The following is a 26994-nucleotide window of genomic DNA, read 5'->3' as shown; positions in this document are numbered from 1 at the left end:
AACCCAAATATAAGCAAGTCTATGAGCTCATCAACACTCACCTGCCAAGACTGGGACTTCTGTTCCAGGAGCAAACCGGTTTTGTTTGCTTCACTCTGCTGAGTGCACCTGAGTTTCGATTAGTAAGGGCAAAGTATGTTGGGCAGTGTCCTAACAAATTACTTTTCCAACCAGGAAAGACTATGGGATTTCTGTCTCTCTACATTAGTGGCCTATTCACAGCCATTTAACAGTCTTTCATTAAAGTTGTGACAGATCATTAAATATCTAACACATGTACTACTTTTTTTTTTTCTGGAGGCAGTTCTGCAACTTTATTTGACATTCAGACAGTCTGTAGATTTTTGAATGTGGTAACAGGCACGTAAGTTACCAATGTGTACAGCTTACTTGGTGAATCCTCATCCTCATTATGTTTTCTGGGCAAACGTACTCTGATGCAATATGGAACATTCCTTATTCCCTTGGCCCAGACAGCTTTATTGAGCCTGGTGTCAATGCACACATCTGGTGTCCCCATTTCCTTCATGGCAAATTTCCGAATTTCTTTGAGTGCCTGAGGAGCATGCTTCTTGAAGCCCACTCCATGGATGCGCTTGTGAATGTTGATGGTGTATTCTCTGGTCACCACCTCGTTGATGGCAGAACAGCCCTTCTTCTTCTCGCCACCTTCTTTACGGGAGCCATTCTGCCTGGCCCAAGTTAGAAAGGGCATGTACTACTTTTAATAACACTTCTAAGCAACAGGTTTGGTTTATAAAACAAATTTTATTTACATATGTTATAGCAGATTAGTTAATGTGGAGAGTAAGAAAACATGCAAAAATGAAGTGCAAATCTGCATTTTTAACTGAATATTTTTAGAGGGTTGTAACTTTTAAGTTTAAATTTTAAAATCTGACATGCTAAAAGATCTGGTGAAGCAAATATAGGGTTGGAGTCGGACTCCTGGGGTTCATATCCTACTTTTTGTATATTTTCTACCCTTGTGAAATTGCACAGTTATTTAATCTATTTCTTCATCTATAAAGTAGGGACAGTATTGAGCATAAAATGTTGCAAAAATTCTATCGTGTGTGTGTGTGTGTGTGTGTGTGAGAGAGAGAGAGAGAGAGAGAGAGAGAGAGAGAGAGAGAGAGAGAGAGAGAGAAGATTACCAAGAGTACTTCACAGATATAGAAGCAGTGAGGGAGAAGGAATAGTCCTCAATTATTTTAGCAATTACTTTGGATATCAATTCTGTAATAACTCTCAAAGTACAAACAAGTCTTGGATATTTCCCTAAAGGAAATACCCAATAGTATTATAATAAAAATATTTATTTAATGTACATTGGTGTTTGAGGATGTCAGATCCCCTGGAACTGGAGTTGCAGACAATTGTGAGCTGCCATGTGGTTGCTGGGAATTGAACTCAGAACCGCTGGAAGAGCAGCAGCCAATGCTCTTAACCGCTGAGCTATCTCTCCAGTCCTAAAAATATTTTTATAAACAGAAGAGATCAAAGCCTGAAATTTTCCCTTGTTCTATGGCTAAAAATCTCCATAAAGGATATCTATACTTAGGTGACTAAAAAGTTATGTATGGAAAACTATTACTTAAGAATTGGGAATTTATGTTCAGTTTCCCAAGATTTGATGAAGACCCAGAAAACTTCCAGGGTGGAAATCTTATCTTGGAAGAGAGGTTTGAGCCAGATTCTGTTGGGACACCAAATGGTGTCTGAGGGATAATTTAAACGACAGGCAGATAACAAGTGATCACCACTGGGGCCTTCCTTCTATATGGTAACAGAAAGCAGCAGACCCCAATAAGAACTAAGTTTCTCTTCACCCTCTTTCAGGGGATTGATTCCCTTCACACTTCTAGCATTGGTGCACCTGAGAGCTGAGCAAGATGGTCTGATCGTAAAGCAAGCCCGAACACCTGAGTTCAATCCCTGGACCCCCAAGGTGGGGGAAGAAAACCTATTTCTGAGAGTTGTCTTCAGACCTTGCCATGGCACCAGAGTGCCTGCATGCACATCATGAGCACGCACATACAGTAATGACTTTTTAAAAAATCGTCTTCCGGCCCTGTCTCCATATTCCGTAGTCCCCTCATAAGGGTGACCGCTTGCAAGTCCTGGGTCCACGCAGCAATCAACCCAGTGATAAACGTCGGTGCATGGAAAAGGCGAAGAGCCTCGCTGCACATCACAGGCCGGGGCGTCGGAGTCAGAGTGGCAGGGTGCGGAGAGCCGGAGCGTTCCGAGGGGATAACTCCCGGGCCTTTTATTAGCTCCTTCCCCAAAGGAGATCTGCTAATGTCAAAAAATCACTGCGTAGCCGCGCCGAGTCAGCACAGAGCTACAATGTTGGCTGAGGCGGTCAGGGCTGGAGTTCCAGACCCTAGGCTGTACAGAAGGCCGGGTCAAACCAGCAACAGAATCACAGTCTCAGGGAACCCCGGCGACTCTCAGCTACGCCACACACCCACCAGCTTCAAGACCCGGAGGATGACGCTGCAGCGCGCCTGCGCATGCCGCCACGCCCACCCCAAGCCAGTCGGACCATTGGCCACGCCCACTTTCATAAACACCGACCCCCTCCAATCCCGCCCCCTTCCGGCCCTCAAGCCGCCGGCCCCGCCCCTCCGGGCGGTCCTCGCTTCTTCCCGGGGGGCCTCGCCTCTGCTGCCTCCGCTTTGCCTCCCGGCCCGGGCGTCGCTGTGCGGGCTGCGAAGCTCCCGCGACCCAGAAGTACTCGGTCGCGGGCGGAGCGGCGGGGCTGTGTAGCTGCGACATGGCCGCGTCGGCGTGGTGCTGCCTGCGCTGCTGCAGGGACGGCGGGACTGGCCACATTCCTCTCAAGGAGATGCCGGCCGTACAATTGGACACGCAGCACATGGGTAAGGGCCTCCCGACTGGACCCAACGGCCCACCGAGGGCCGAGGGAAATGGGGCGGGGACCACGTGACCACGCAGTCCGTCCTCGGTGGCCTCGCTGGCCTCGGCCATCGGGCATGGGCTGTGCCAGCCTCCGAGGGCTGCTGACTCCGTCTCCCAGAGAGGAATCAGGTGTGCCCAGGTGAGGAAAGCGGGGGCGCCCGCCATCAGTGCCCGGGTGTCGAGTGTCACCCAGGGTTCGGCTGAATCCTGTCTTCAGCACTGTCAGATAATTTTCCCCTCACTTCCTGAAGCCCAAACAAGGCTGGTTGCAGGAGCCTGGAGTACCTCAGGTCGTTACATGCCACTTCCACTAAAATCTCCATTGCTGGACTCCTTAGTCACTGTTGGGAGCGCTGTAATTTTATCTGACTCTCGCCATCGGGTCAAGCGATTGCAAAATAGAACAGTGCTCCTTCTCATCCATGTTCTTTCCAGTTCCCAATGGCTTAATAATTAATTTAATAATAATTTCTCATCCATCTTCTTCCCCCGCTGTAGCATCTTTTCCCACATCTATTACTTCAATTTTTAGATCCGCCCACCTCCATATAGTTCCAAGTTTCTGGAGTATTGTCCAGGCAGATTTCCCAGAATAATTATTTCAGTTAGAGTACTATCTTTTTGTGTATTATTACAATAAACTAATGCATTTTTCGATTTCCCCAAGTACCTCATTGTCTAAAAGACTGTGTAATTAAGTAACACAAGCTTTATTAATATTTACAACACAACTCTTCTGCCCAGATAATCTACAAGTCTGGAAACATTGCCCATTATATTTTCTATTGCAATACTATATGCATTGTTTACTACGGTGTACAGTGCCAACTCAAATTTACAGTCTCTAGTGTAGTACAGAATTTCAGTACTAAATACCTTTAAGCCCTTATCCAGCACTATAGAAAGTGGATGTTCAGATCTTGTTCTTTCTCTCAGGAAGCATTTCTATTGAATTTACTCAATGAATATGACTTTTAGGTGACAAGATACTGTCTTAAAGGCTGGGATAAGAGTACAGGACTGTGGTGACTTTTGAGCCCCCATTGTGCTGTCTATTCTGTAGACTGGCTTCTTATGCCTGGCCTTTGTCTTCTTTTAGGAAGAACTGAGTGATGGATTGTATCACTGCATTTTCCCTTTCTCCTGTGCTATCCAGCACCCTTGGGTGCTGAGTGAAAGACATGATACCATCTCTCAATTTCTTCCCTTCTGTGGAGCATTTTTCTTAACCTGTTTTACAATAAATTGAAATTATCTTCAAACACAGAAAAGCTTGATGTGAGAATCACAATTACAAGGAAGAGAAGTGTTGAGTTAGAAGAATGATTCAAATGGGGGTTGATCTTAAGTTGAAAACATGGGAAACATACTGCTTGTGTTTAGCTTTGGGAAAATTATGTAACCTAAAGAATATATTTGGGCTTTTTTGTTTGTTTCATTATACTAGTTTTGTTTTGGTTTATTTTATTGGCTTCTTGGTTGTTGTTCTGTTTTTAAAGGGGAGTAGTCTCTATATTGCTCAAGTTGTCTTCAGTTCCTGGGCTTAAGCCACCCTACCACCTCAGCCTTCCATATGACTACAGGTGTGTACCACCATGCCCAACTTAGTTTTCCACTTTCTTTTCTTTTATTATTATTATTTTTAAATATACATTTCATAGCTAAACAATGATGTTGCATTACTTAAAACCATTTTGAAGTTTTATTTTTTTTTAAAGATTTATTTATTATTATATGTAAGTACACTGTAGCTGTCTTCAGTCACACCAGAAGAGGGCGTCAGATCTCATTATGGATGGTTGTGAGCCACCATGTGGTTGCTGGGATTTGAACTCAGGAGCTTTGGAAGAGCACTCAGTGCTCTCAACCACTGAACCATCTCTCCAGCCCCATTTTGAAGTTTTAAAAATATTTTTTTGATTGTATACTTGTAAATTGGTCTTTTAGGAACAAATAACTTTCAAGGTAGTTATTTTGAAAGCAATATACTCATCCTGGTTGTGTTTTGTTAGTGTTATTCATTTTTGGCAACTTGATACAAGCTAGAGTTACCTGGCAAGAAGGAAGGCCCTCAGTTGAGAAAATGCCTCCATCTTGGTTGCCTGTAGGCAAGTTTGTAGAGTTTTTTTGTTTGTTTGTTTTGTTAATGATTGTTGTGAATGGACCCAGCCCATGGCAGGTTGTCCAAAGTTGCTTAAGAGCACAAGAAAGCAGGTTAAGCAAACCAGGAGGAACCCAGTAATCAGAGTTCCTCCATGGCCTCTGCTTCAATTTCTGCCTCCAGAACCTGCCTTAAGGATCTAGCTATCTGCCTTCTGTATAGATTGTGATGTAGAATTGGAAGTGAAAGAAACCCTTCCTTCTCTGAATTGCTTTGGTCCTAGTGTTTTATCATAGCAGGAGAAATCTAACTAAAACGCTATTCATGTGGAAATTTCTAACGTTTATTAACACACATTCTATGGCTGTGTTTACATAATGGTCTATCTGCACTCATCTGATTTAACTTTTCAAAGTAGTACCAGTTATTAATGAAACTATATGAGCTACTTAGATCCAAATGCAGTACAAATAATTGTACTAATTAAAGAGAAGGAAGCTTGAAGTTTTATTCTCTACTGATTGACAAATATCCCCGAATGATCTCTGGAATACCCACCTTTCCGCATTAACTGTCTCAGTAAGGAGACACATCAGAGTCAGAGTGAATGATGTGCTTACAGTTGTTTCTGAAGTTCCAAATCACCAAACAGCCTAGTTGTTTTGGAAATCTTTTCATATTTCCATTGACTTCATGCCATAGGATGAACTGAAAAGCAGTAAATGATGATAGAGGCAGGGTATGTGTGGAAGACCAGTTCAGAAAAAGAAAGTATCACTTAATTTTTATGACCCCTGGAAATGTGATTCACTGAAGACCTTTTCAATTTCAGTTACTACAAATTACAACTCAGAATTGTTTACATGATGGAAGAATTTTATTCTTGTGACACAAAGTACAAAGGCAGCACTAGCTTCAGGAAAAGACACAGTGCTGCCAGAGATGAGCTTTATGTTTGTTTGGGTTTGTGTGTAGTTGTTGTTAATCTCCTGGTTTCTCTGTGTAATAGCCTTGGCTGTCCTGGAACTCTCTTTTTGAGACCAGTCTGGCCTCAAACTCAAAGAGATCCTCCTGCCTCTGTCTCCCAACCACTGAGACTAAAGGTGTGCAACCACCATGCCCAACTGAACAACTGTCCAACAAGAACAAAAGTGTCTTCAGTTGTTCTCTGCAGAAGTCCTGACACTTCCCCTGATTATTGTTTGCTAGGTCACATAATTGCTCCTGAGTTAGTCAATGTGACCACAAAATGTGAAGGATACTTACTGACTTAACCTACATCAAATGAAGCCTAAGGCTGAGTCCTCAGAATTGTTGGATTTCAGGAGGGGAGTCTGCCCTTAAAAGGAGAGCAGATGCTACTTGTTTGCTACAAAGTGCTTAGCACAGCTCATTTATTCATTAGTTATTTACTAAGCACCTATTAGAAGCCAAGCGTTATACTGTCTTTGACATCAAAGAAGACACTCTTTATTCAAAACTGCTACAGTTATATGGAGTAGTCAAATGCAAATCATTTATAAAATTTTTTGCAATAATTTAGTGGTTTTGTTTTCATTTTAAAATTGCATTTATTTATTTATTTATTTATTTATTTATTGTATATATGTGTGTTTAGGAACAAATGTGGAGCCAGAGGATTACTTGTACTTGTGATTCTCCTGCCTCTGCTTCTTCAGCATATCCTACTGGTATGATCCACCATAGTTAGCTAAGGTTAACTTGCAAGAAGTGGTTCTCTCCTTCAAACATGTGGAAGGTTGTTAGACTTGGTGGCAAATGCCTGAAACTGCTGAGTCATCGCTCTAGCTCAGAAATTTTGTGTGTGTGTGTGTGTGTGTGTGTGCGCGCACATACATACATGGAGGTTAGAGGACTACTTATCATTATGTGTGTTCCAGGGATCAAATTCAGGTCTTCTGAGGCTTTGTGGCAGGTGCCAGCCCTTAACATTTTTAATTAAACAAACAAATAAAAAATTCATTTACCTTGGCACTGTATAGTCTTAAAACAACTAGTTTAGAATGATTGTTTCGTTTTGTTTAAGGAATTCAGTCTTTTTTACTACTGTCAAGTTTTATGTAGGCCATTCTGGAGGAGTGTACCTAGTCCTAATACTTGTATCTGCTTGGTTTATGGTTTTATTGCCAGGAAGAAGATAATAATGGCCATAGACTTTGGAAGTCACATGTATTAGTGTTAAAAGTTTTTTTCTTACATATAAGAATTATGCTGTATTCGTGATGTATGATGTACTTGATTTCCTACCCCAAAATTCAGAAACAAAGTACTAATAGGTTCACATTTCAAAAGCAGTATTTTTCTTTTTTCTTTCTTTTTTTTTTTTAAAGATTTATTTATTGTTATATGTAAGTACACTGTAGCTGTCTTTAGGCACACCAGAAGAGGATGTCAGATCTCATTACGGGTGGTTGTGAGCCACCATGTAGTTGCTGGGATTTGAACTCAGGACCTTTGGAAGAGGAGTCAGTGCTCTTAACTGCTGAGCCATCTCGCCAGCCCAGCAGTATTTTTCTTGCTGTTGAATATGAAGTTGTTTGAGATGAAACTAAACTTTTCTATGAAAATAAAGTGTGGTTAATGATGTTAAGATCTTACTGATAGTGGGGCATTGTGGTACATATCTGGAATCCCATTCAGGAGAGTGAAAAACAAAAATCAAAAGTTTGAGACTGGTACAGGTAATACAGAGAGACCCTGTCTCATAACTAACAAACTTGCTTACATTTTTGCCATGTGACTAGCAGAGGTTCTCTTAGTAAATGTGTAAAGATCCTAAGACCAAGTTCTTCAGTGTCAGCCATTCCAACATGGAGCTGTTCCTTCCCATCATTGAGGTACTCACTCCTCTGCTCTTACTTGACCACTCCAGTGTGAGCCTTAGTAAGTATAAGACTGTTGGTAATGGTTTCTACTTAGTAGATGCTCAGCTGTCTTTTCATTTGGTTGGAATTGAAAATTGTACCAATATACTAAATTTTTAAAGTTTTTATGGCTTGTATTAAATGAAAATTGTTAGATTATCTAATTTGTTGATTGGTTAAAAATTAAATGGGTTAGTCTCCTATCTTATAAATGGTGGGTTTTTTTAATATTTTATTTATGTTGTATGCATTTGTGGGGGTACACACGTGCTGTGGCTTGCATGTCAAGTCAGGGAACAACTTCTGGGAGTCAGTTCACCATGTGGGCTCCTGAGCTCAAATTCAGGTGGTCATTAGGCTTGGTGCAAGTACCTTTTCCAGATAAACCATTTCACTGACCCCCTGACAAGTGATTTAAATACTCAGCATAGTTTAGTTTATTTGAAACAACTTAATTGAAAAAGACTTGTTACAAATGAATATTATATACAAGCACTCTCTAAAAAGTAGAAAATAAAATATTTAAAATAATCTATCAATATTCCCTAAATTTGAAAAGACTAATAATCTTCCTGGTTTGTTGTCACAGTTGTTGTTGACTGAGTTAGTGAATGAGCCAGGGCACTGGCTTAGTGGATTGAGTGCTTGCTGTGTGATGACACATGTTTGGGTTCCCTGGCACCCACACAAAGCTGGGCATGACAGTACATTTCTGTAACTAAGGCACTGATAGGACAAAACAAGAAGATCTAAGAGGCTCGCTGGCCAGCTAGTCTAACCAGTCAGTGACCTCCAGGTTCCAGCTCAGAAAATAAGGTGGGAGGCTATGGAGGAAGACAGAGGGTACTGACCTCTGATAACCACACCTTACTCTCCCTCCCATCCCTTCTGTTACACATACATGGCATACTACAAATTAACTATGATTGTGGTACTTGTGTTTTGTTTAGGAACAGATGTTGTCATCGTGAAAAACGGAAGAAGAATCTGTGGTACTGGAGGTTGTTTAGCCAGCGCACCATTACATCAGAACAAAAGCTACTTTGAGTTCAAAATCCAGTCTACTGGTCAGTATAATTGTACTTAACTATTAAATGTCAGTTATTTTGAATATTAACAATAATTTTGAATATGATAAAAATTTTAGGAGATGGTTAAGAAAAATCCCAAATTCTTTTTTTTTTTTTTCCGAGACAGGGTTTCTCTGTATAGCCCTGGCTATCCTGGAACTCACTCTGTAGACCCAGGCTGGCTTCGAACTCAGAAATCCGCCTGCCTCTGCCTCCCAAGTGCTGGGATTAAAGGCATGCACCACCACTGCCGGCTGTATGGCAGTGTTTTAAGGACATGCTGAGCAGATGTAAGGCACTAGCATCATTTAAGGTTCTAGAGCCACCCTCTATGTTAGACTGTAAAGCGTGTTGACTCTTGCTATATTTTATGGTAGGATAAAGAGTAATCTTATGATTTGAGCTTTCCCCTTAACTCTTTTTTTAAATTTTTTAAAAAAGGTTTATTTATTTATTTTATGTATATGAGTACACTATAGCTGTCTTCAGACACACTAGAAGAGTGCCTTGGATCTCATTACAGATGGTTGTGAGCCACCATTTGATTGCTGGAAATTGAACTTAGGACCTCAGTCAGTGCTCTTAACTGCTCAGCTATCTCTCCAGCCTTTCCTCTTAACTTTTTACCAAAATACCCTGGTTGTTTGTTTTCTAAAGCAATCATCAGATATAGAATTCTGGAAGAAATCTGAGGTGTATACCTGTACTAGTTGCTGTAACAACATAATGTTAGTATTTGGAAGTCAGAGGGTGGCAGGTCTCTGTAAGTTTAAGACCACCTGACCTGCCTATTGAGATCTATACCCATACAGTGAGCCATACACAGTGAGACTGTGAGTGGTTCTATGGTTTCCCAGCCATAGCGAGGCATGAAGTCTTGGGAGGACACTGGTGTTGCAAAGTTCCCCACTTTACAAGAGCCAGGAAACAGATAGTAGTGACGCAGTAGAGTCCGGGGACAAGATATACTCTGCAGAGGCAGGCTCCAGTAACTTCCTTCCTCCCAAACAAGTTCCAGTTCCTATTTTTATACCACCTTCTAATAATGCCATCATACCATGACTACACAAGGGACTACCTTCCTGATGAAAGCAGAACCCTCATGGTACAGAATCACTCTGTGATTAAATCCATCAGCAGGGATCCACATGACCCTTTGGGAGGGACAATTCACATCCAAACCATAAGACTTTTCTTTTGCAATTTTAGAGAGTTTCTTGAATTATATGGCAAATCTGTATGACTATTAGGATTATAACTTGTAGCAGTATTATATATGGTCATACATGTGGGATTTGGTTTGTTTTTAATAAAAACCATATTGTAAAGAGCCCTCTGGTGAAATCTTCATGAATGTAGTAACTCCAGGATAAGAAGACTATAGTAAAGAGGACCCGCTCTTTGGACAATACAGTACTGCTGGAGCTGGTTCCCTGTAGTCGTTTATACTGGTTTTCTTAAGCGAATGGCATAAGTCCAAGTTTGTCCACTGTGCTGTTGTAAGTTACTTCACTGACTGTAGACTGTCTCAATTACTGTTGTCTTCCCAATATATACTTGACTCTTAAAAGAAGCAGAGGTTTGAGCCTTAAATCTAATAAAGAATTAGATGTGAAGTTTTCTTTTTTTCCTTTCTTTCTTTCTTTCTTTCTTTTTTTTTTTTTGTTTTCAAGACAGGGTTTCTCTGTATAGCCCTGGCTGTCCTGGAACTCACTCTGTAGACCAGGCTGGCCTCAAACTCAGAAATCCCCCTGCCTGCTTCCCCAGAGCTGGGATTAAAGGTGTGCGCCACCACTGCCCAGCATGAGATGTGGACTTTTCTGTGAGGGACACTGTTTACAGTGTCATCCCTAGGACCGATGGGATGTTGGAGTGTTAATTCTGTATTGGAAGTTAGAGGTATTAGTTAGAGGTACACTGTTCTTTAGGAGTGAGGAGACTGCAGAGCCCTATCTGCAAATGCTGTGAAGTTAGTAGTGTACCTGCTGTCATTCTCATAGTTCTCTCTTGGGAGATAAGCTGTAAGGTCAAAGTACTTCAGACATCAAGATAGTCAAGTTCAAATGTGCATACAACTTTCTGATGGAATCAGTCAATTCTGAAAAAGTATTAGCAGTGTGGAATTCGCACCTTCTCCTATGTACAGGATTTTTTCTGATTTTAATAAAAACTGGAAAGGCAGCAACCTGAGAAAAGGTCCAAGACTCTAGATATTTTATTTGGTTGGGCAAGAGAATGCCTGCTTCTAGAGATAATATGGTGAGAGCACTTACCTAGTACGTGAGAGATACTGGATTTAGATCCTCAGCATTAAAAAAAATTATTTTATGTCTTATTTATGTCCAACCTTTGTATTATTGTTCATAAGATATTATTACTTGTTACTCATTATAAATATAATAGAGCTGAGATTGAGAGAGAGAGAAAGAGACAGAGACATTCAGAGAGATACTAAAAAAATTTTCCCAAGGGACATTGCCCCATTGTCAATTTACAAATGTGTTTGCGATTGTACTAAGAATAATTATATCATGTTAGGTGTATTCATGACCTTGTTACTTCATGTGGACATGAGATATTATTTGTGCAAGTTGACAAGGGATGGATTGTAATAGTTGTCAACTTGACTATATCTGAAATATACTACAATCCAGAATTGGAAGGCTCACCTGTGATCCAGATCTTGAGGCTAGGAGATACAAATTTCTGACCTGGATCTTGGCCTGGAGATGTTGAGGCACAGTGGCTATGAATCCCAGGAGACTAAGGCAAAGAGATCTCTGAGTTCAAGGTCAGCTTGGGACAAAACAAGTCCCAAATCCAGTTGTGGTGGTACATAACTTTAATTCCAGAAGACAAAGCCAAACAGATCTCTGAGTGCAAGGCCAGCATGGGACAAAGCAGGTTCTAGGGGAAGAAAAGCTTAAATCTAGGCATGGTAATACACGACTTTAATCCCAGCATTACAGGAGACAGAGCCATGCAGATCTCTGAGTTCAAGGTCAGTCTACAGAGCAAGTTCAGGAAAGCCAAGCTTAGGCAGTGAGGGAGTTGGAAAACAGAAACCTGGTAATAGAATAAGGAGAAGGCTGTGCTCCAGCCCCAGCAGGGAGTAGAACTTGGAGCTTCAACCACGTGGCTCTGGCTTTAGAGTGAAAAATAGAAGGAACTACTGTGACAATTGGTACTGGTTAGCTGGAGCTAAGAAGTTAGTGATGATTAAGAAGAGACCAGCATCACTGAGGTGAAATCTTCTGGCACATGTTTTCTGAGAGCAAAAAGAAGCTGTGTTCCAGAGATAGTCAAGGTTGTACCTCATGCTATCTGTACTTGGTAAAGTGTAAGAGACACCCAAGTGTTAAGGGTTTTGAAGGCTTCATGAAGAACAGCTGAGGCTTGGCACTGAGAGAGGCCATGTCAGGCCATTGGTGAAAGGGCAGCCTCAGTTGCAGTTGATGGCCTAGGACTGAAGGTGTCATGCAAAGGAGTGGAGTTTAGGCTTGGCACCATGAAGAGAGCTTGTGAGAGGCTATTGGTGAAGCCTAGCTACAGAGGGCAGAGCTGGAGAAGTGACCCGAGTCCTTTGGAGGAGCTCTGAAGATCATGTGTGAATCCCAGACATTGGAACAAGAAGCTGTGAAGTTGAAGTTGACTTGGAGACTCCACGATGTTAAATAAAGATGCAGAGACATGGGATACCTGCCAAGGACAGCTGCTAACAGGGAGTGGAAACATCCCCAGAGAAAGAAATGTGTTACAGCCAACAAAGATGAAAAAAGAGTTGGAGATCTGAAGACCACTTTGACATCAGACATGGAGATGCAGTTTGGAGTTTGCCCAGCTGGTTTCCTCTCTTGCTTTGGGGATTACAGTTAAGTGATTGGATGAATGTCAGAAGAGACTTTGAACTTTGGACTTTTAACATTATTGAGACTTCTATAGACTATAGGAATTTTAGAAGTTGGACTAAATGTAATTTTTATTATGATATGTTTAGGTATGGCCCCCATAGACTCATATGTTGGAATAAGCCTTTGGAGGCCAGGAAGTAGAATGTGATGGGTTTGTATATGTATGGCCCAGGGAGTGGCCTTATTGAAATAGGTGTGTCACTGTGGGCTTGGACTTCCTAGCTACCTGGAAGTCTGTATTCTGCTAGCAGCCTTCAGATGAAGATGTAGAATTCTCAGCTCCTCCTGCACCATGCCTGCCTGGATACTACCATATTCCCCACCTTGATGATAATGGACTGAACCTCTGAACTTGAAAGCCAGCCCTAATTAAGTGTTTTCCTTATAAGAGTTGCCTTGGTCATGGTGTCTGTTCACAGCAGTAAATCCCTAACTAAGACAGGTAGCAACCTGAGAAAAGGTCCAAGACTCTAGATAATTTATTTGGTTGGGCAAGAGAATGCCTGCTTCTAGAGATATAATCTGGTGAGAGCACTTACTTAGTGTGTGAGAGGTACTGGATTTAGATCCCCGGCATTAAGAAAATTATTTTATATCTTATTCATGTTCAACCTTTGCGTTATTATTCATGAGATATTATTACTTGTTACTCATAGTAAATATAATAGAGACGAGAGAGAGAGAGAGAGAGAGAATGAGAATGAGAATGAATATGTTTTGCTGACTACTAGGCCAAGACTACCACAAGGCTATACTCACATCCCTAGCCCTATAGTACTAAAACCAAAAATCAAACAAATCAAAGAAACTTTAAGAGAAAATAGTAATGGTAATACCTAGTGGCTTTTGAATACTCTCAGTGTGTGCTTTACTCATTCATTTAAAAACATTCTTAACCTATTCTAAGTGCTGTGTTTGGGTAGTCTTGTATCTTTTCCTTACTTGTGTCTTAGTTATTATTCTGTTGCTGTGAAGGCAACTTTAAAAGGAGATATTTAATTGGGGGCCTGCTTACAATTTCAGAGGGTGATTATCATGGAGGGGAGCATGGTACTGGAGCAGTACCTAAGAGCTAACATCTTATCCACAGGAAAGAGGCAGGGAGAGAGAGAGACAGACAGAGACACAGACACAGACAGACAGACAGATGGACGCACTTGGGTTTTTGAAACCTCAAAGCACACCCTTACCCTCAGTGTCATACCTCCTCCAACAAGGTGGCACGCCAGATCTTCTAATCCTGCCTAAACAGTCCACCAATTGCAGACCAAACATTCAAATATATCAGCCTGTTGGGGCCATTCTTATTCAAACCACCATACCTTATAAGCACTATTAGACCCAACACATGAGGAAACAGAAGTTAAGTACTTTGTCCAAGATAACAAAACTGGGATTGTTTAAACCCCAGTAATACAGCTCTTACCTCCCAGTTTATCTATAGAAGACATTGTATACTTTGCAGCCTACTTTAAAAACTTTCTTGTTATTGTATGTGTATAAGATTTTGGTGGGGGTGTGAAAATCAGAGGTCAGCCTTATATAATTGGGGCTCTGTCTTCTTTCCACTTTGACTTGGGTTCTGAGGTTCAAACCAGGTTTTCAGGCTTGTCACTTTATCTGCTGAGCCATCTGACTGGCCTTGCAGCCTACCTTTGAAATAGTTTTAAAAAGAAAAGCAAGCAACAATGGTATATATACCCTTAACTGTAACACTGAGCGGACCCAGGCAGGCAGATCTCTGAATTTAAGGCCTGAATTAAGGTCTATATATATATATATATATATATATATACACACACATACATACATACATATGTATATATATATGTATATGTATATACATATATGTAGTGAGTTCCAAGTCCACGCTAGCCAGAGATACAAAGTGAAACATGACTGGAAAAGAAAGGAAGGAAGGAAAAAGAAAAGAAAAACAGTTGATATTCTCTTTTAAAATAAATCTTTTATAGTTGTGTTCTTTAGATTTATGATGTATTTAAACTGTTGTATTTTTAGGAATCTGGGGTATAGGTGTTGCAACTCAGAAAGTTAACTTGAACCAGATTCCTCTTGGTCGCGACATGCATAGCCTGGTGATGAGAAATGACGGAGCCCTATACCACAACAACGAAGAGAAAAACAGGCTGCCAGCAAACAGCCTTCCTCAGGAGGGAGATGTAGTGGTAAGTCTCCTGGAAGAGTTGCTGTAGCTGTAAATTATTAAACTTGAGCTGTTTTGAGTAGACATGGTTTGCATGGCAGGTTGTGATGTTTATTCCAGATCCCTGGGATTGGTTCTAATGAGGTGGTACCATTTCCAGAGAGAATGGTTGCTGAATATTGCTGCCTTACTTCACTGCTCTGTCCTTCTGGAATTTCTTGCAGACCAGGACATAAGGATGACTGATCCTGTATTTCCATGTAGCAAGACCATTTTTATGTTGACTACTAAACAATATACTACTGTCACAGAGAAACCTTCTGGTGAGAGGATATTAGGTGTTATTCTATTCTACTAGAATATTAGGGAGGATATTCTATTAGGGGATATAAGGTATTTTTGAGGCCAAGGATCTCTCAAAATATTTCACATTTATTAATGTTAGGAACATATTAGAAATTATAGCATTCTATTGCAAGTGTTGATCTTTATTAAATCCAATCTTATTAAATGCCTCTACTTTCAAAACCCTTCAAAGAATTGGGCTCAAAACTTCTTCAGGGTTAGAACAGAGCATGGTGATACACACTTTTAATCCCGGCACTGAGGGGGCTGAGGCAGGGGCATCTCTATGAGTTTGAGGGCAGCCTAGTCTATATAAAGAGTTCTAGACCAATCAGGTCTACAGTGAGACCTTGTCCAAAAGACAATCTCAAAGCTTGCTTATGAAAGTCTTGTTGGCGCTGGTCGTAAGTTCCAAGACAGCCTGGGCTATATAACAAGGTCCTGTCTTAAAATAGGAACAAAAAGGTTAGTTGCCAAAGAAAAAGAGACAAAAGGCAAGGCATAAACTATTGTAAAATCTGCTTTTCTTTTTTTAAGTAGTTGTATGCTGGTTAGGTTTTTTTGTTTGTTTTGTCAACTTGACACAAGCTTGGGTCATCTGGGAAGAGGAAACCTCAATTGAGAAAATATTTCTGTCAGATTAGTCTGTAGACTAGTCTGTGGGGAACTTTCTTGATTAGTGATTGGTAATTGGTATGTAAGGGTCCAACGCACTGTGGATGGTGATGCCCCAGCACAAGTGGTCCTGGGTCATATAAAAATACACGCTGAGTGAGCCATGGAGAACAAGCCAGTTAGCAGCATTCCTCCATGCCTCTGCTTCAGTTCCTGCCTCCAGGTTCCTGCCCTGAATTCCTGCCCTGGCTTCCCTTTATGGATGAAGTATAAACTGTAAGATCAAATAAACCCTTTCCTCCTCAAGTTGCTTTTGGTCATGGTGTTTATCAAGCAATAAAAAGCAAACTAAAACTACTTGATTTTTTACATTATGTCATTGCCAGATATCCATAATATGGCGCATCCTTATATAAATAATTTCTTGGGCAGCCCTAACAGGCCTGAAACTCAATGTGTAGAACAGGCTAACCTAGAAATCACAAAAGTCCACCTGTCTCTGCCTTCTGAGTACTGGCATCAAAGAAGTGTACCACCATGCCCAGCTAACTGATTATTTCTTAAAAGAGAATTTTGCTGTCATATTGAGGCTGTCAACCTATTTATAATAAAAGATGAAAGTGAAACAGATGTTTCCTTCATTGTAATACTGACCTTATGCATATTTTCTCATTCATTGAGATGACTGATACCACAAGTTGACAAATCTAAGAATGTCACTTTTAGTCTGTCAACATTATTAAATTAGACTTTAAGTTTTTATGCCCATTCTGATAGTTTAAAAAAAAAAAAACGAAAATGTTACATATAAGCAGAATCAAGAAAGCTGACCATATATCGTCTTCCTGATCTGAACACTTGCAGATAAGTGTTTCAAAGCTGTCAGCAGTGGCAGCAGGAGAAGCTGCCTGTAAGACAGGAAACGATCCTTGTATTTCATGGTGTGGCTGGGCAAACTCAGGTTTGAACATCATGTAAGAGGCAAGCTAGGTTGGAACACTTGAACTGAACTGGGCTGGAGGACATGGGCATTCTTAACATCCTCCAATTTCTTTAGTTGTGTTATCCTGATAGATGCCCCATTTATAACTTATCTCTAAGTGGATTATAGTGGTGAAGGGAGCCTGGACTCAGTCCCATAAAGAGGATCACATATGTTCTTTTATATGTAATTATGTTTTGATTTTTTTAAAAAATGAAAACAGGTCTATATACTAAAAATGTAACAAGTGTATTTTTAGTGCTTTTAAACTAAAATGAAACAAAAGTCATCATCAAGTCATAGTTTAAGCTAGGACCGATGGGTCACACCTGTAATCACAGCACTGGAAAGGCAGAAATAAGAGGATCACCTACATACACAGGTGGGAGACAATTTGTACTATATAACATTGTGTTTGTGGGTGTTTTTCTTGCCTGAATATGGACATGTCCATGCCTGGTACCTGTAGAGGCCAGAAGGCTTCAGATCCCCTGGTCTTGGAGTTAGAGCTGCAATGTGGGTTTGGTTAAACCCAGTCCTCTGCCAGTGTGACTGAACATCTCTGCAATGTAAGATTTTTAGAACTTTATTTGCATTGTACTATGCAATACCTCTCATGGAACTGGTGGCCATCAGAGGACACCTCGTAGGTTTTCTCTCCTACTATTTGGTCCAGGATCAGATTCAGTCTTTGTGGCAAGCATATTTCCCTTGCTGAGACATTTTGCTGGCCCAGTTTTGCACAGTATTTTTAGTGTGTCTTTATTTTGACTGTGACCCATCCATCATACAGGATCAGTTTTGGAATTTTCCATGTGGGGTATAATAGTGTAGTCTAAGTGCTCAGAAAGTTTCAGGTTTTGGAGCACTTTGTATTTTCTTTTCTTTTTTTTTTTTTTTTTTTTTTTTTTTTTTTTTTTTTTTTTTAAGATTTATTTATTATTATATCTAAGTACACTGTAGCTGTCTTCAGATACACCAGAAGAGGGCGTCAGATCTCATTACAGATGGTTGTGAGCCACCGTGTGGTTGCTGGGATTTGAACTCAGGACCTCTGGAAAAGCAGTCAGTACTGTTAACCTCTGAGCCATCTCTCCAGCCCTAGCATTTTGTATTTTCAACCAGGGATTCCAACCTGTCTGAACAAAATTTTAAAAGAAAGTAGAATATGGCATGATGAGTAAAAGTGTTCTAAAGCCAACCTATGGTTTAAATTCAGTTCTGCTACTTTCTAGCTCTGCAACCTTAATTAAGTTACTTAACCTTTCTGTGCTTCAGCCACCTCATCTGTTAAGTGAATATACTGTCTTGTTAGCATTAAATGACTATGAAATGCCTAGAATAATACTTCACAGTACAGGCTGTCTCAGGTGATCTTTAGCACTGTAATAATATCACTAATGTCATTTTCTAGCTGTCATTAGTGTATACAACGTACTTTTTTTTTATTATTATTATTATTTTAGTTTTTTAACCTATTCTTTTTAACTGGGTACCCACCATCATTCATATTAAAGTGTAGATACTGGTTTTACTTGAGACAAGGGTAAAAAGAGAAATGTATGATTTCTTGAACTGACTTGTCTACAGATAACTGTGGGTAGAAACACTTGTTCTTCCAGAGACCCAAGTTCAGTTCCTGGGACCCATATTGGATGGCTTACAACTGCCTGTAACTCCAGCCCAGGAAATTCAACACCCTTTTCTGTCTTCTTTGGCTACCTGCCTGCATGTGTGTACATTCATAACCAGACACAAAGATAACAAAAATATTTCTAAGTTAGAAAATGACTAATAACATATCAGTTCATCTCTTCATAACTTGACAAAGTTAGTCACCCCTAATGGGGAGCAGTGTTTTCCCCATCAGATAAAAATCTAGAGAAAGACCAGTGTTTTTTATGAGTTTAAAAGAGTCTTCACGATATATTTACTCTTAATATTTAAATAATAAAATCCAGGTTATCCAAATATAACACTATAATTTAAACTATTATCTTTGCTTTACCTTTAATTGGAATTTCACATTGTTAATACTCCACAGCTCCAGTAATCACTAGTACTGTTTTAGCTAAAGTGGACTGCAGATTGCCACCTCTAAGGAGAGTCCCTGTGGCCCCACACTGCGTGTCTGTGAGCGAGCATGCTTCTCAGGGCTTTGGGTTATTGAGTTTTTTGTGCAATAGTTGCATTTTTATACTTAAATTTTTTTTCTTTCCTTCATAGGGTATAACATATGACCATGTAGAATTAAATGTATATTTGAATGGGAAAAACATGCATTGTCCGGCATCAGGTATACGAGGGACAGTGTATCCAGTTGTATATGGTAAGCTCAGATGTTACTCTTCTATTAGTAGATTCATGTTAACTGTTGTTTGGCATTTATGTTAACTTTGTAGTTATTCAGAAGTTGGAACAAGTTGGTAATAAGGGCATTTCATGTAGAATGTACTCAGACGACATTATCTCTGCAGAATTAAGGATAATTCCCTACATATTACAAAAGTTTTCTGAATATATAGTAATTGTAACCAAATATCCATAACTATGTTCCCTTTTATAATATTGTTTGTTTTTAATTTTCCTGTGATCTCTGTTTGCCTGAGCATGAGTCTATGTACCATATGTGTGCCTGGTGCGAGAGAACACTAGAAGAACTAGAGTTACAGTTGGTTGTGAGCTGCCAGTTGGATGCTGGGAACTGAACCCTGGTTCTCTGGAAGAACAGCTAGTGCTTTTAACCACCAAGCCATCTCTCCCAACCCCTTATCTACACATGTAGTTTTATGTTCTAGAAAGTTCAAAATTTTTCACAGAATTTACAAATTTTTTTTAACTAAAGATTAGATGACCAGAAAATGAAATTGTAACAAGCATTTTGAACTGAGCGTTTGTTGCCTTTAGAAAATTACCTACACATTATCACTCTTCTGAGAGAGATTTTGACTTAGAATAGTTTCAGATCAGCTGTTTTGCTTTTCATAGCCATGATGTATTAGTGCTCTCATTTCTGTATAGTTGGTCCCCTAGATCTGGCAGTATAGATGTCTCACGATCACTTTATTTTTTTAATTATAGAGAATTTCAAACTTCCTCACAAGTAAAGAGAATATTATAATAGCCCTCGTGAACTCGTCACCCACTGCGTTATCCGTTTGGAACCTTCCAAGTTTCATCAAACCCAACACTCCTTTTTTCCCTCCTTCTTGGACTATTTTGAGGCATAAGTCAGACATATCATTTTGTTAATAAATATTTTATATTTATCTCTAAAGTCAAGGTCTTAAGCCAGGAATGGTGGCACACAATTTTAATCTCAGGACTTGGGAGGCAGAGGCAGGTGGAGATGCATAGGGAAACCCTGTCTCAGAAAAACAAAACCAACAACAACAGAAAACCCTAACTGTAGTGCCTTTGTCATTCTGTTCTGCTCTTATTATACATTTGCCAGCTTCTGACCAATAAACATAGGGCTTTTCTGCCTGTGGTTTACTAAGTCTAAACTATTATCTTAATTATGTAACTTCTTAGATTTGGGTTGTAATAAATGCTATTATTAACCTTCTGTAGGCTGGTGTGAGGGGTGTAGTCATTAGGACAAATACTAAATGATAGCGAAAGCTGACCATTTGTTTTCAGTACTGTCCTCTTCTCCTAAACACTCACTTTCAGTGATTTTTTTTTTTTACCTTTATGTCTTTGTATGCAAAAATGTGTATGCTGTTCTTTTTTATTCCTCAGTAATTTCACATATATGTATAGTCATTTTGGTCCTTTATGATTCCCATTACCTTGTCATCCCGGCCCTTTGAGCCAGCCTCATCTACATAGTGAGTTTCACACAGCTAGGACTACACAGATAGACCCTGTTTCAAAAAACAAAAACAAAAAAGAATGCTTTTAAGTTCAATATAGGATAGTATTCTTACATATTGAGTAAGCTTAAAGGAAATTTTTTTATTTATTTAAAAAATGTAAATATAAGCCAGGCGGTGGTGGCGCACGCCTTTAGTCCCAGCACTTGGGAGGCAGAGGCGGGCGGATTTCTGAGTTCAAGGCCAGCCTGGTCTATAGAGTGAGTTCCAGGACAGCCAGGGCTACACAGAAAAACCCTGTCTCGAAAAACCAAAAAAAAAAAAAAAAAAAAAAAAAAAAAAAAAAAAAAAAAAAAAAAAAAAAAAAAGTAAATATAGCTTAATATTTTAAGCAACTTAGCCTGAGAAATTAAAGATCAGTAGGATAGTTAACATTAATACAAGTGAGTGTATAAAATAAAATTATTATAAAATACTTCCAGGGGCTGGAATTGGTTCAGCTACTAAGAGTACTTGCTATTCTTACAGAGGACACAGGTTGTGTTTCTACCACTTCTATTGGGTGGCCCACAACTGCCCGTACTGCACCAGCAAGGGATCTGGTGCCCTCTTCTGGACTCCATGGGCAAAGGACTGCAGGCATGCACACACAATTTGAGATAACAAAATCTTTCGAAACATAAAGTGCAAATTATGCAAAACATAAAATGCAAATTATATGTAGCAAAATGTATTTTATAACTTAATTTGATGAATAGATTTGGTTAAACTGGATATTTTAATAGTCTGATGCTATTTAAAATAAAAACAGAATTAATTCCCTTTACCCTGCATCTTGTCTCATCCTTAATCCCAGGACAGTCTATTTTTACTCTCTCTACTTTTTGTTTGTTTTGCTTTTGTTTTTGGAGACAAAAGGAGTTTCTCTGCATAGCCCTGGCTGCCCTGGATCTGCTCAGTAGACCACACTGGCCTCAAACTCAGATACACAGAGTGCTGGGACTAAAGGTCTACACCACTGCTCCCTGGTTCACTGTCACTACTCTTAAAACATAGAGAGAAAATACTGCATAGCCCTGAAGTGTTGTTACAGAGCCAACACTCAAGGACTAATTTAAGCTCACAATAATTTCTGAAATTATTTTTTTCTCTGCAATGGTATTATTTTGTTTTGTGATCGTCATGGTCAAGGTAATGAACATATTTATCACTTCAGAGTTCCTTCTGCTCTTGATAATCTTTATTTGGACCTCTCCAAGTTCCTACCAGGCAGCTGTGGGTCTGTTTCTGCTTGCTTAGATTAGCCTGCATTTCTTAAGTACTGTACATACAAATTCAGACAGTTAATACTCCTTTTCTGTGTTGTAGCATATATCCGTATTTCCTTTTTATTGCTCTGTATGAAAGCTCATTGCCAGGGCTATAGACATGGCTCAGTGGTTAAGAGCACTGACTGCTCTTCCGAAGGTCCTGAGTTCAAATCTCAGCAACCACATGGTGGTTCACAACCATCCGTAATGAGATCTGATGTCTTCTTCTGGGGTGTCTGAAGACAACTACACTGTACTTACATATAATAAATAAATAAATTTTTAATTAAAAAAAAAAGAAAGCTCATTGTGTGCCTGTATTAGAATTTGTTTAATCCCAGGATCAGTTAGTAGGTATTAGGCTTATTTGTGATTTTTGATCATTATATGTAAAGCTGCTGTGAACATTTGTGACTTTATTTTTATGACTATACCCTGTCATTTCTCTTTGGTACCATTCTCATTAAAAACCTTGTAGAAACTGACTAGCATGGGCCATCTAGCTTACGGCAGAGCGCCAAGATCAGTTTCCTGACTTGGATATTGCACTTTAGATATCACCACTGGGACACGCAAGGAAGGGTGAGGTAGACTTGATGGTGTATTTTTGAACTTTTTGCAAATCAATAGTTTTTCCAAAATGGATTTTGTTTTTTAAAAATTATTTATTTGGATAGACAAGTAAAGAATTCAGATTACTGATATTTATAACTGAGAGATCATCATCATTATTTTATTTAAGAGATAGCGCCTTACCACATTTCCTCAGATGGTTTCAACCTTCTGAGCTAAGGATTTCCACCTGCCTTGCCTTCCACGTAGTTGACACACACCTGCATCTGTGGCTTGGGATCATTATTAATGATGCTTTCACAACTTCCTTTGATGTTTTTGACAGATTTTGTTGTGAAGATTTTGCAACCCAAGGCAATCAGATAAAAGCATTTGCTACCAACTATGAGAACTGAGTTAAGAACTTAAGAACTACAAGGTGCAAGGAGAGAACTGACTACTGAAAGTTGTCCTCTAACTTCTGAGTATGCATCATGTAATGCACACGAGTATACACACATACACACGAAATACAACAACTTTTTAAGGATTTTATATCCCAGATGGCAGGTGTGTTTACTCTTAGCTAATTAATATGTCATTGAGGGCTGGAGAGATGGCTCAGGGGTTAAGAGCACTAACTGCTGCTCTTGCAGAGGTCCTGAGCTCAATTCCCAGCACCTACATGGCAGCTCACAACCATTTGTACCTCTAGTTCCAGGAGATCCAGTGCCCTCTTCTGGCCTCCTCCAGCACCAGGCACGCACAATAGTATACAGACATACATGTAAGCACAATACTCATGTACATGAAAAAATAAAAATTAAATATGTTAGGAAAGTAATTTCTATTTAAATTGGTTTTTGGTGCTGGAACACAGGAACTAGCAATTGCTAAGCAAGTGCTCGGTCACTGGGTAACATCCCTGCCTAAAAACCTTTGCATCATAATTATATGTGCATTTGAATATTCTTTTAATTTAATCTCTTTCTTTTTCTCCCTTCTAGTTGATGACAGTGCAATTCTGGATTGCCAGTTCAGTGAATTTTATCATACTCCTCCACCTGGTTTTGAAAAAATACTATTTGAGCAGCAGATCTTCTGAATGAGTTTGTTTTCAGAACTTAGACGTCTGCACCATCACACAAGCGCTTACCACTTAAGCTCTCCTTGATCTAGAGATGTGAACACATGCTGAACATTGTGCTTCTTACTGTTGTCCAGGGAACCCGTGTATTCATTAGACCATGCTGAGGTTTGATTTACAAGATCTAGGCAACTTATTTAATCTTATTTAAACAAATAAACTATGGGTTTGATTAACAGTATTACATGGCAACATGTATATAAATATTTAAAGGGAATTTTTCTTATATAAACTATTTGTTTGACAGTGATGTGTAATTGAGTGATTATTTTTTTGTCATCCTGAACTTGAGTCACCATAATCTGTAATCCAATAATTTTATGTCTCCTTGTCCTTTTTGATAAAATGAAATGGCAGAAATTTACATACCTGGCAGCTTAGTTTTGCTGATATATTTCCTCTGTTTATGGACTACTTTTCTTAAAACTGAAACTGCTTCTTTTGCTGTGTTGCTGTATCCCTGCTTTCTGTTGCCTGTTTGAAAGATGAGAAAGTTATCAGACCATCTTGTTGAAGACCATCAAGATGAGCAAGTAGTGATTGCACGGAGTATACTGGCAGACATCTGTTATCTGTAATCAGAGTTATGATGCTTTAAATATAAATAAGCCAAGTGTGAGGGCACACACCTTTATTCCCAGCATTTGGGAGACAAAGTCAAGTAGATTTCTGTGAGTTTGAGGCTAGTCTAGTCTATAGTGAGTATAATAAGTATCAGGACAACCAGGGCTGTGTAGGGAGAACCTGTCAAAAAAAAAAAAAAAACAATGAATTGTTTTTTGCTATGAGGAATAATGAAGTTGTATTAAGGAATATTCAGTATTATATTTAAAACATTCTTCCTGTCTTGTTAATTATATGGTAATAGTTACAGAAATTCTGAGATAAGCGAGTTCTCATGGTCCTGAGCCTTTGATCTTCTTAAGTCACTGTCTATTAGTTAACAACCTGACTAAGCTAATCATGTCTTCAAATGGTTACATTCTTTTTCTTAAATAAGCATAGTTAGGATTCATCACAACAAGTTGTATGGTGTGTGGGGCAAGGAAAACATGGGCACTAGAATTCGGAGAACCGTTGCCCAGTGTCCTTCTGTGCTCTGCTGCGTTTCTCAGAGTCCAGCTTACACAAAGACTACTCATACTGACATGGTGAGAGCCTGTGACTAGTTGATGGTGTGTGTAAAATGCTTTAATTATCAGCACTTAATAAACATAGCCGCCATTGTTGTGAAGCAGTGGTTTTCATGGTGTCGTAGACTATCAGGATCACCGGGGAACTCTTTAGAGTAGGGGGCATTCTTGGACCCAGCCCAGACTTCTGCAGCAGAGACTTAGTGGTACATTCTGGAACCTGTTCATACTAGATTAGACATGATGTACAATGTCTCAGGATTTAAGGCAGGCTGGTTTTAATCCCAGAAGCTATGGAGTTCTGCACAATGCATATGTGTTATTTAGTAGACAAACATTTGGTAACATGCTTTGCAAAGATATTTACATACATCCTCATTTTACCTCTGAAGATATATAGAATTCAGACTGTATGTGTTATTTATTCATTTTCATCTGACTTTGTATTTTAGTAATTTTGATTCACAACATGTTTAACTGGGTGTGATGGCACAAGACAGTAATCTAGCATTTGAGAGATCAGGGAAGGAGGCTAACAAATTTAAGGCCAGACTAGTTTATGTACTGTAATGTTCCTTGTCTCAAAATACAGAAGAGGCTGGATGGGTAGAGCTATGTGGAAAAGAGAATTCTCTAATTTCAGTATACTACTTTTAGTGATCCTAATACATCTACCTGTTATGTTTTTAGATTTATTTATTTATGTCTGTGTATATATGTGCATTTGCATGTAGGTACCCAAAGTCCAAAAAGTGCATCAGATCACCAAGCTGGAGTTACATGCAATTGTGAGTTGCCCAGTGTGGGTCCTGACAACCACATTCCAGCCCTCTGCAAGAGCAGCAAGTGCTTTTAATGCTGAACCATCTAACCAACCCCAAACTCTTATTTATATTTTTAAAGGCTATTTTTTAAACCATCACATTCTTTTCTTTTTCTAATATTGTATTTATTCATTGACAATCTTATACATGTATACACTGTATGCTTCTTACCATTTTTCTTTTAATTTTAATGTTATAATCACATTATTCCCCTCTTCCCTTTCCTCTCTTAAAACCCTCCCATTTAACCCTCCTGGTTCTCTTTCAAACTTGCCTTTTTTTTTATTAATAGTTGTTACATCTGTGTGTATATGTATGTATATATACATACACACATAAAAATATACATATATATTTGTGTGTATATATACACATACACACACATACATGTAAATTCCTAAATGTAACCTGCTCAGTCTGTATAATGTTAGCTCGTCTGTGCGTGTGTGCAGGGCTGACCATTTGGTATTGGATAACCAATTGGTGTTCTCTTCCCTGGAGAAGACTATTTCTCCCACTCTGTGTTTCTTAGTTGTCTGTAGTTCTGTGTGTATGGCTGAGGCCATGTGGTCTTTCCCTTGTCCACTTTGGCATGTCTGTGGTTGTCCTTGTTCAGCTCATGTTTAGTCAGTCATGTTAATGAGATTTTCAGGATATAGATATTGACATTACTAGGAGACACAGTCTCAGAGCAAACTCCCTGATCCTCTGGCTCTTATAATCTTTCCACTCACCTTTCTACAGTTCCCTGAACCCTAGGTGTGGGAGTTGTAGATGTATCCATTGGGATTGTGTTCCACAACTCTTCATTTCAATTGTTAATGGTTTTCTATAATTGTCTCTGTTTAAATGGATTTGTTGCAAAGAAAAGTTCCATTGAGGGATGAGGACTATACTCATATTTGAAGATTAGACCTAAGAGCCTCTAATAAATGAGAACATGTGACATTTGTCTTTCTGGGCCTGAGTTACCTTACTCAATATGATCTTCCTATCTATTTAACCTGTAAACGTAATGATTTTATTTACAGTTGAATAGTATTCTATAGTATACTACATTTTCATTATAAGAGAGCAACAAGAAATAAAACGTCCAAAGGTCCATACCGGGATCTGATTTGCCAAATGTATTCCAAGAAGGACAATTATAGATGTGCTCAGGCATCTAATGATTTGTCATTTGAAAAAAAAGGGGGGGGTGTAATTCTT

General features: G+C 39.3%; 1 protein-coding gene and 1 pseudogene across 3 annotated transcripts; one reads left to right on the top strand and one right to left on the bottom strand.

Moving 5' to 3' along the window:
• Positions 1–325: 325 nt before the first annotated feature.
• LOC116084163 lies at positions 326–715 on the bottom strand (annotated as a pseudogene). Its single transcript, XR_004116048.1, has one exon. The product of XR_004116048.1 is annotated as a 60S ribosomal protein L31 pseudogene (transcript).
• A 1847-nt stretch (positions 716–2562) lies between these two features.
• Spryd7 (SPRY domain containing 7) lies at positions 2563–24078 on the top strand. Of its 2 annotated transcripts, XM_031361935.1 has the most exons (5): positions 2567–2888; positions 8865–8981; positions 14915–15081; positions 19228–19330; positions 23689–24078. In XM_031361935.1, exons 1-5 carry the CDS (start codon positions 2783–2785, stop codon positions 23784–23786), a joined length of 591 nt encoding a protein of 196 aa, XP_031217795.1. In that variant the 5' UTR covers positions 2567–2782; the 3' UTR covers positions 23787–24078. The 2 variants fall into 2 exon arrangements, with proteins under 2 accessions (XP_031217796.1, XP_031217795.1); XM_031361936.1 differs by lacking the exon at positions 19228–19330 and having other exon boundaries at positions 2563–2888; positions 23689–23790.
• The last annotated feature ends 2916 nt before the right edge of the window (positions 24079–26994 follow it).

The sequence above is a fragment of the Mastomys coucha genome, unplaced genomic scaffold, assembly GCF_008632895.1.
Source record: "Mastomys coucha isolate ucsf_1 unplaced genomic scaffold, UCSF_Mcou_1 pScaffold9, whole genome shotgun sequence".
NCBI lineage: Eukaryota > Metazoa > Chordata > Mammalia > Rodentia > Muridae > Mastomys > Mastomys coucha.
This window is presented reverse-complemented; position numbering and strand designations above follow the sequence as displayed.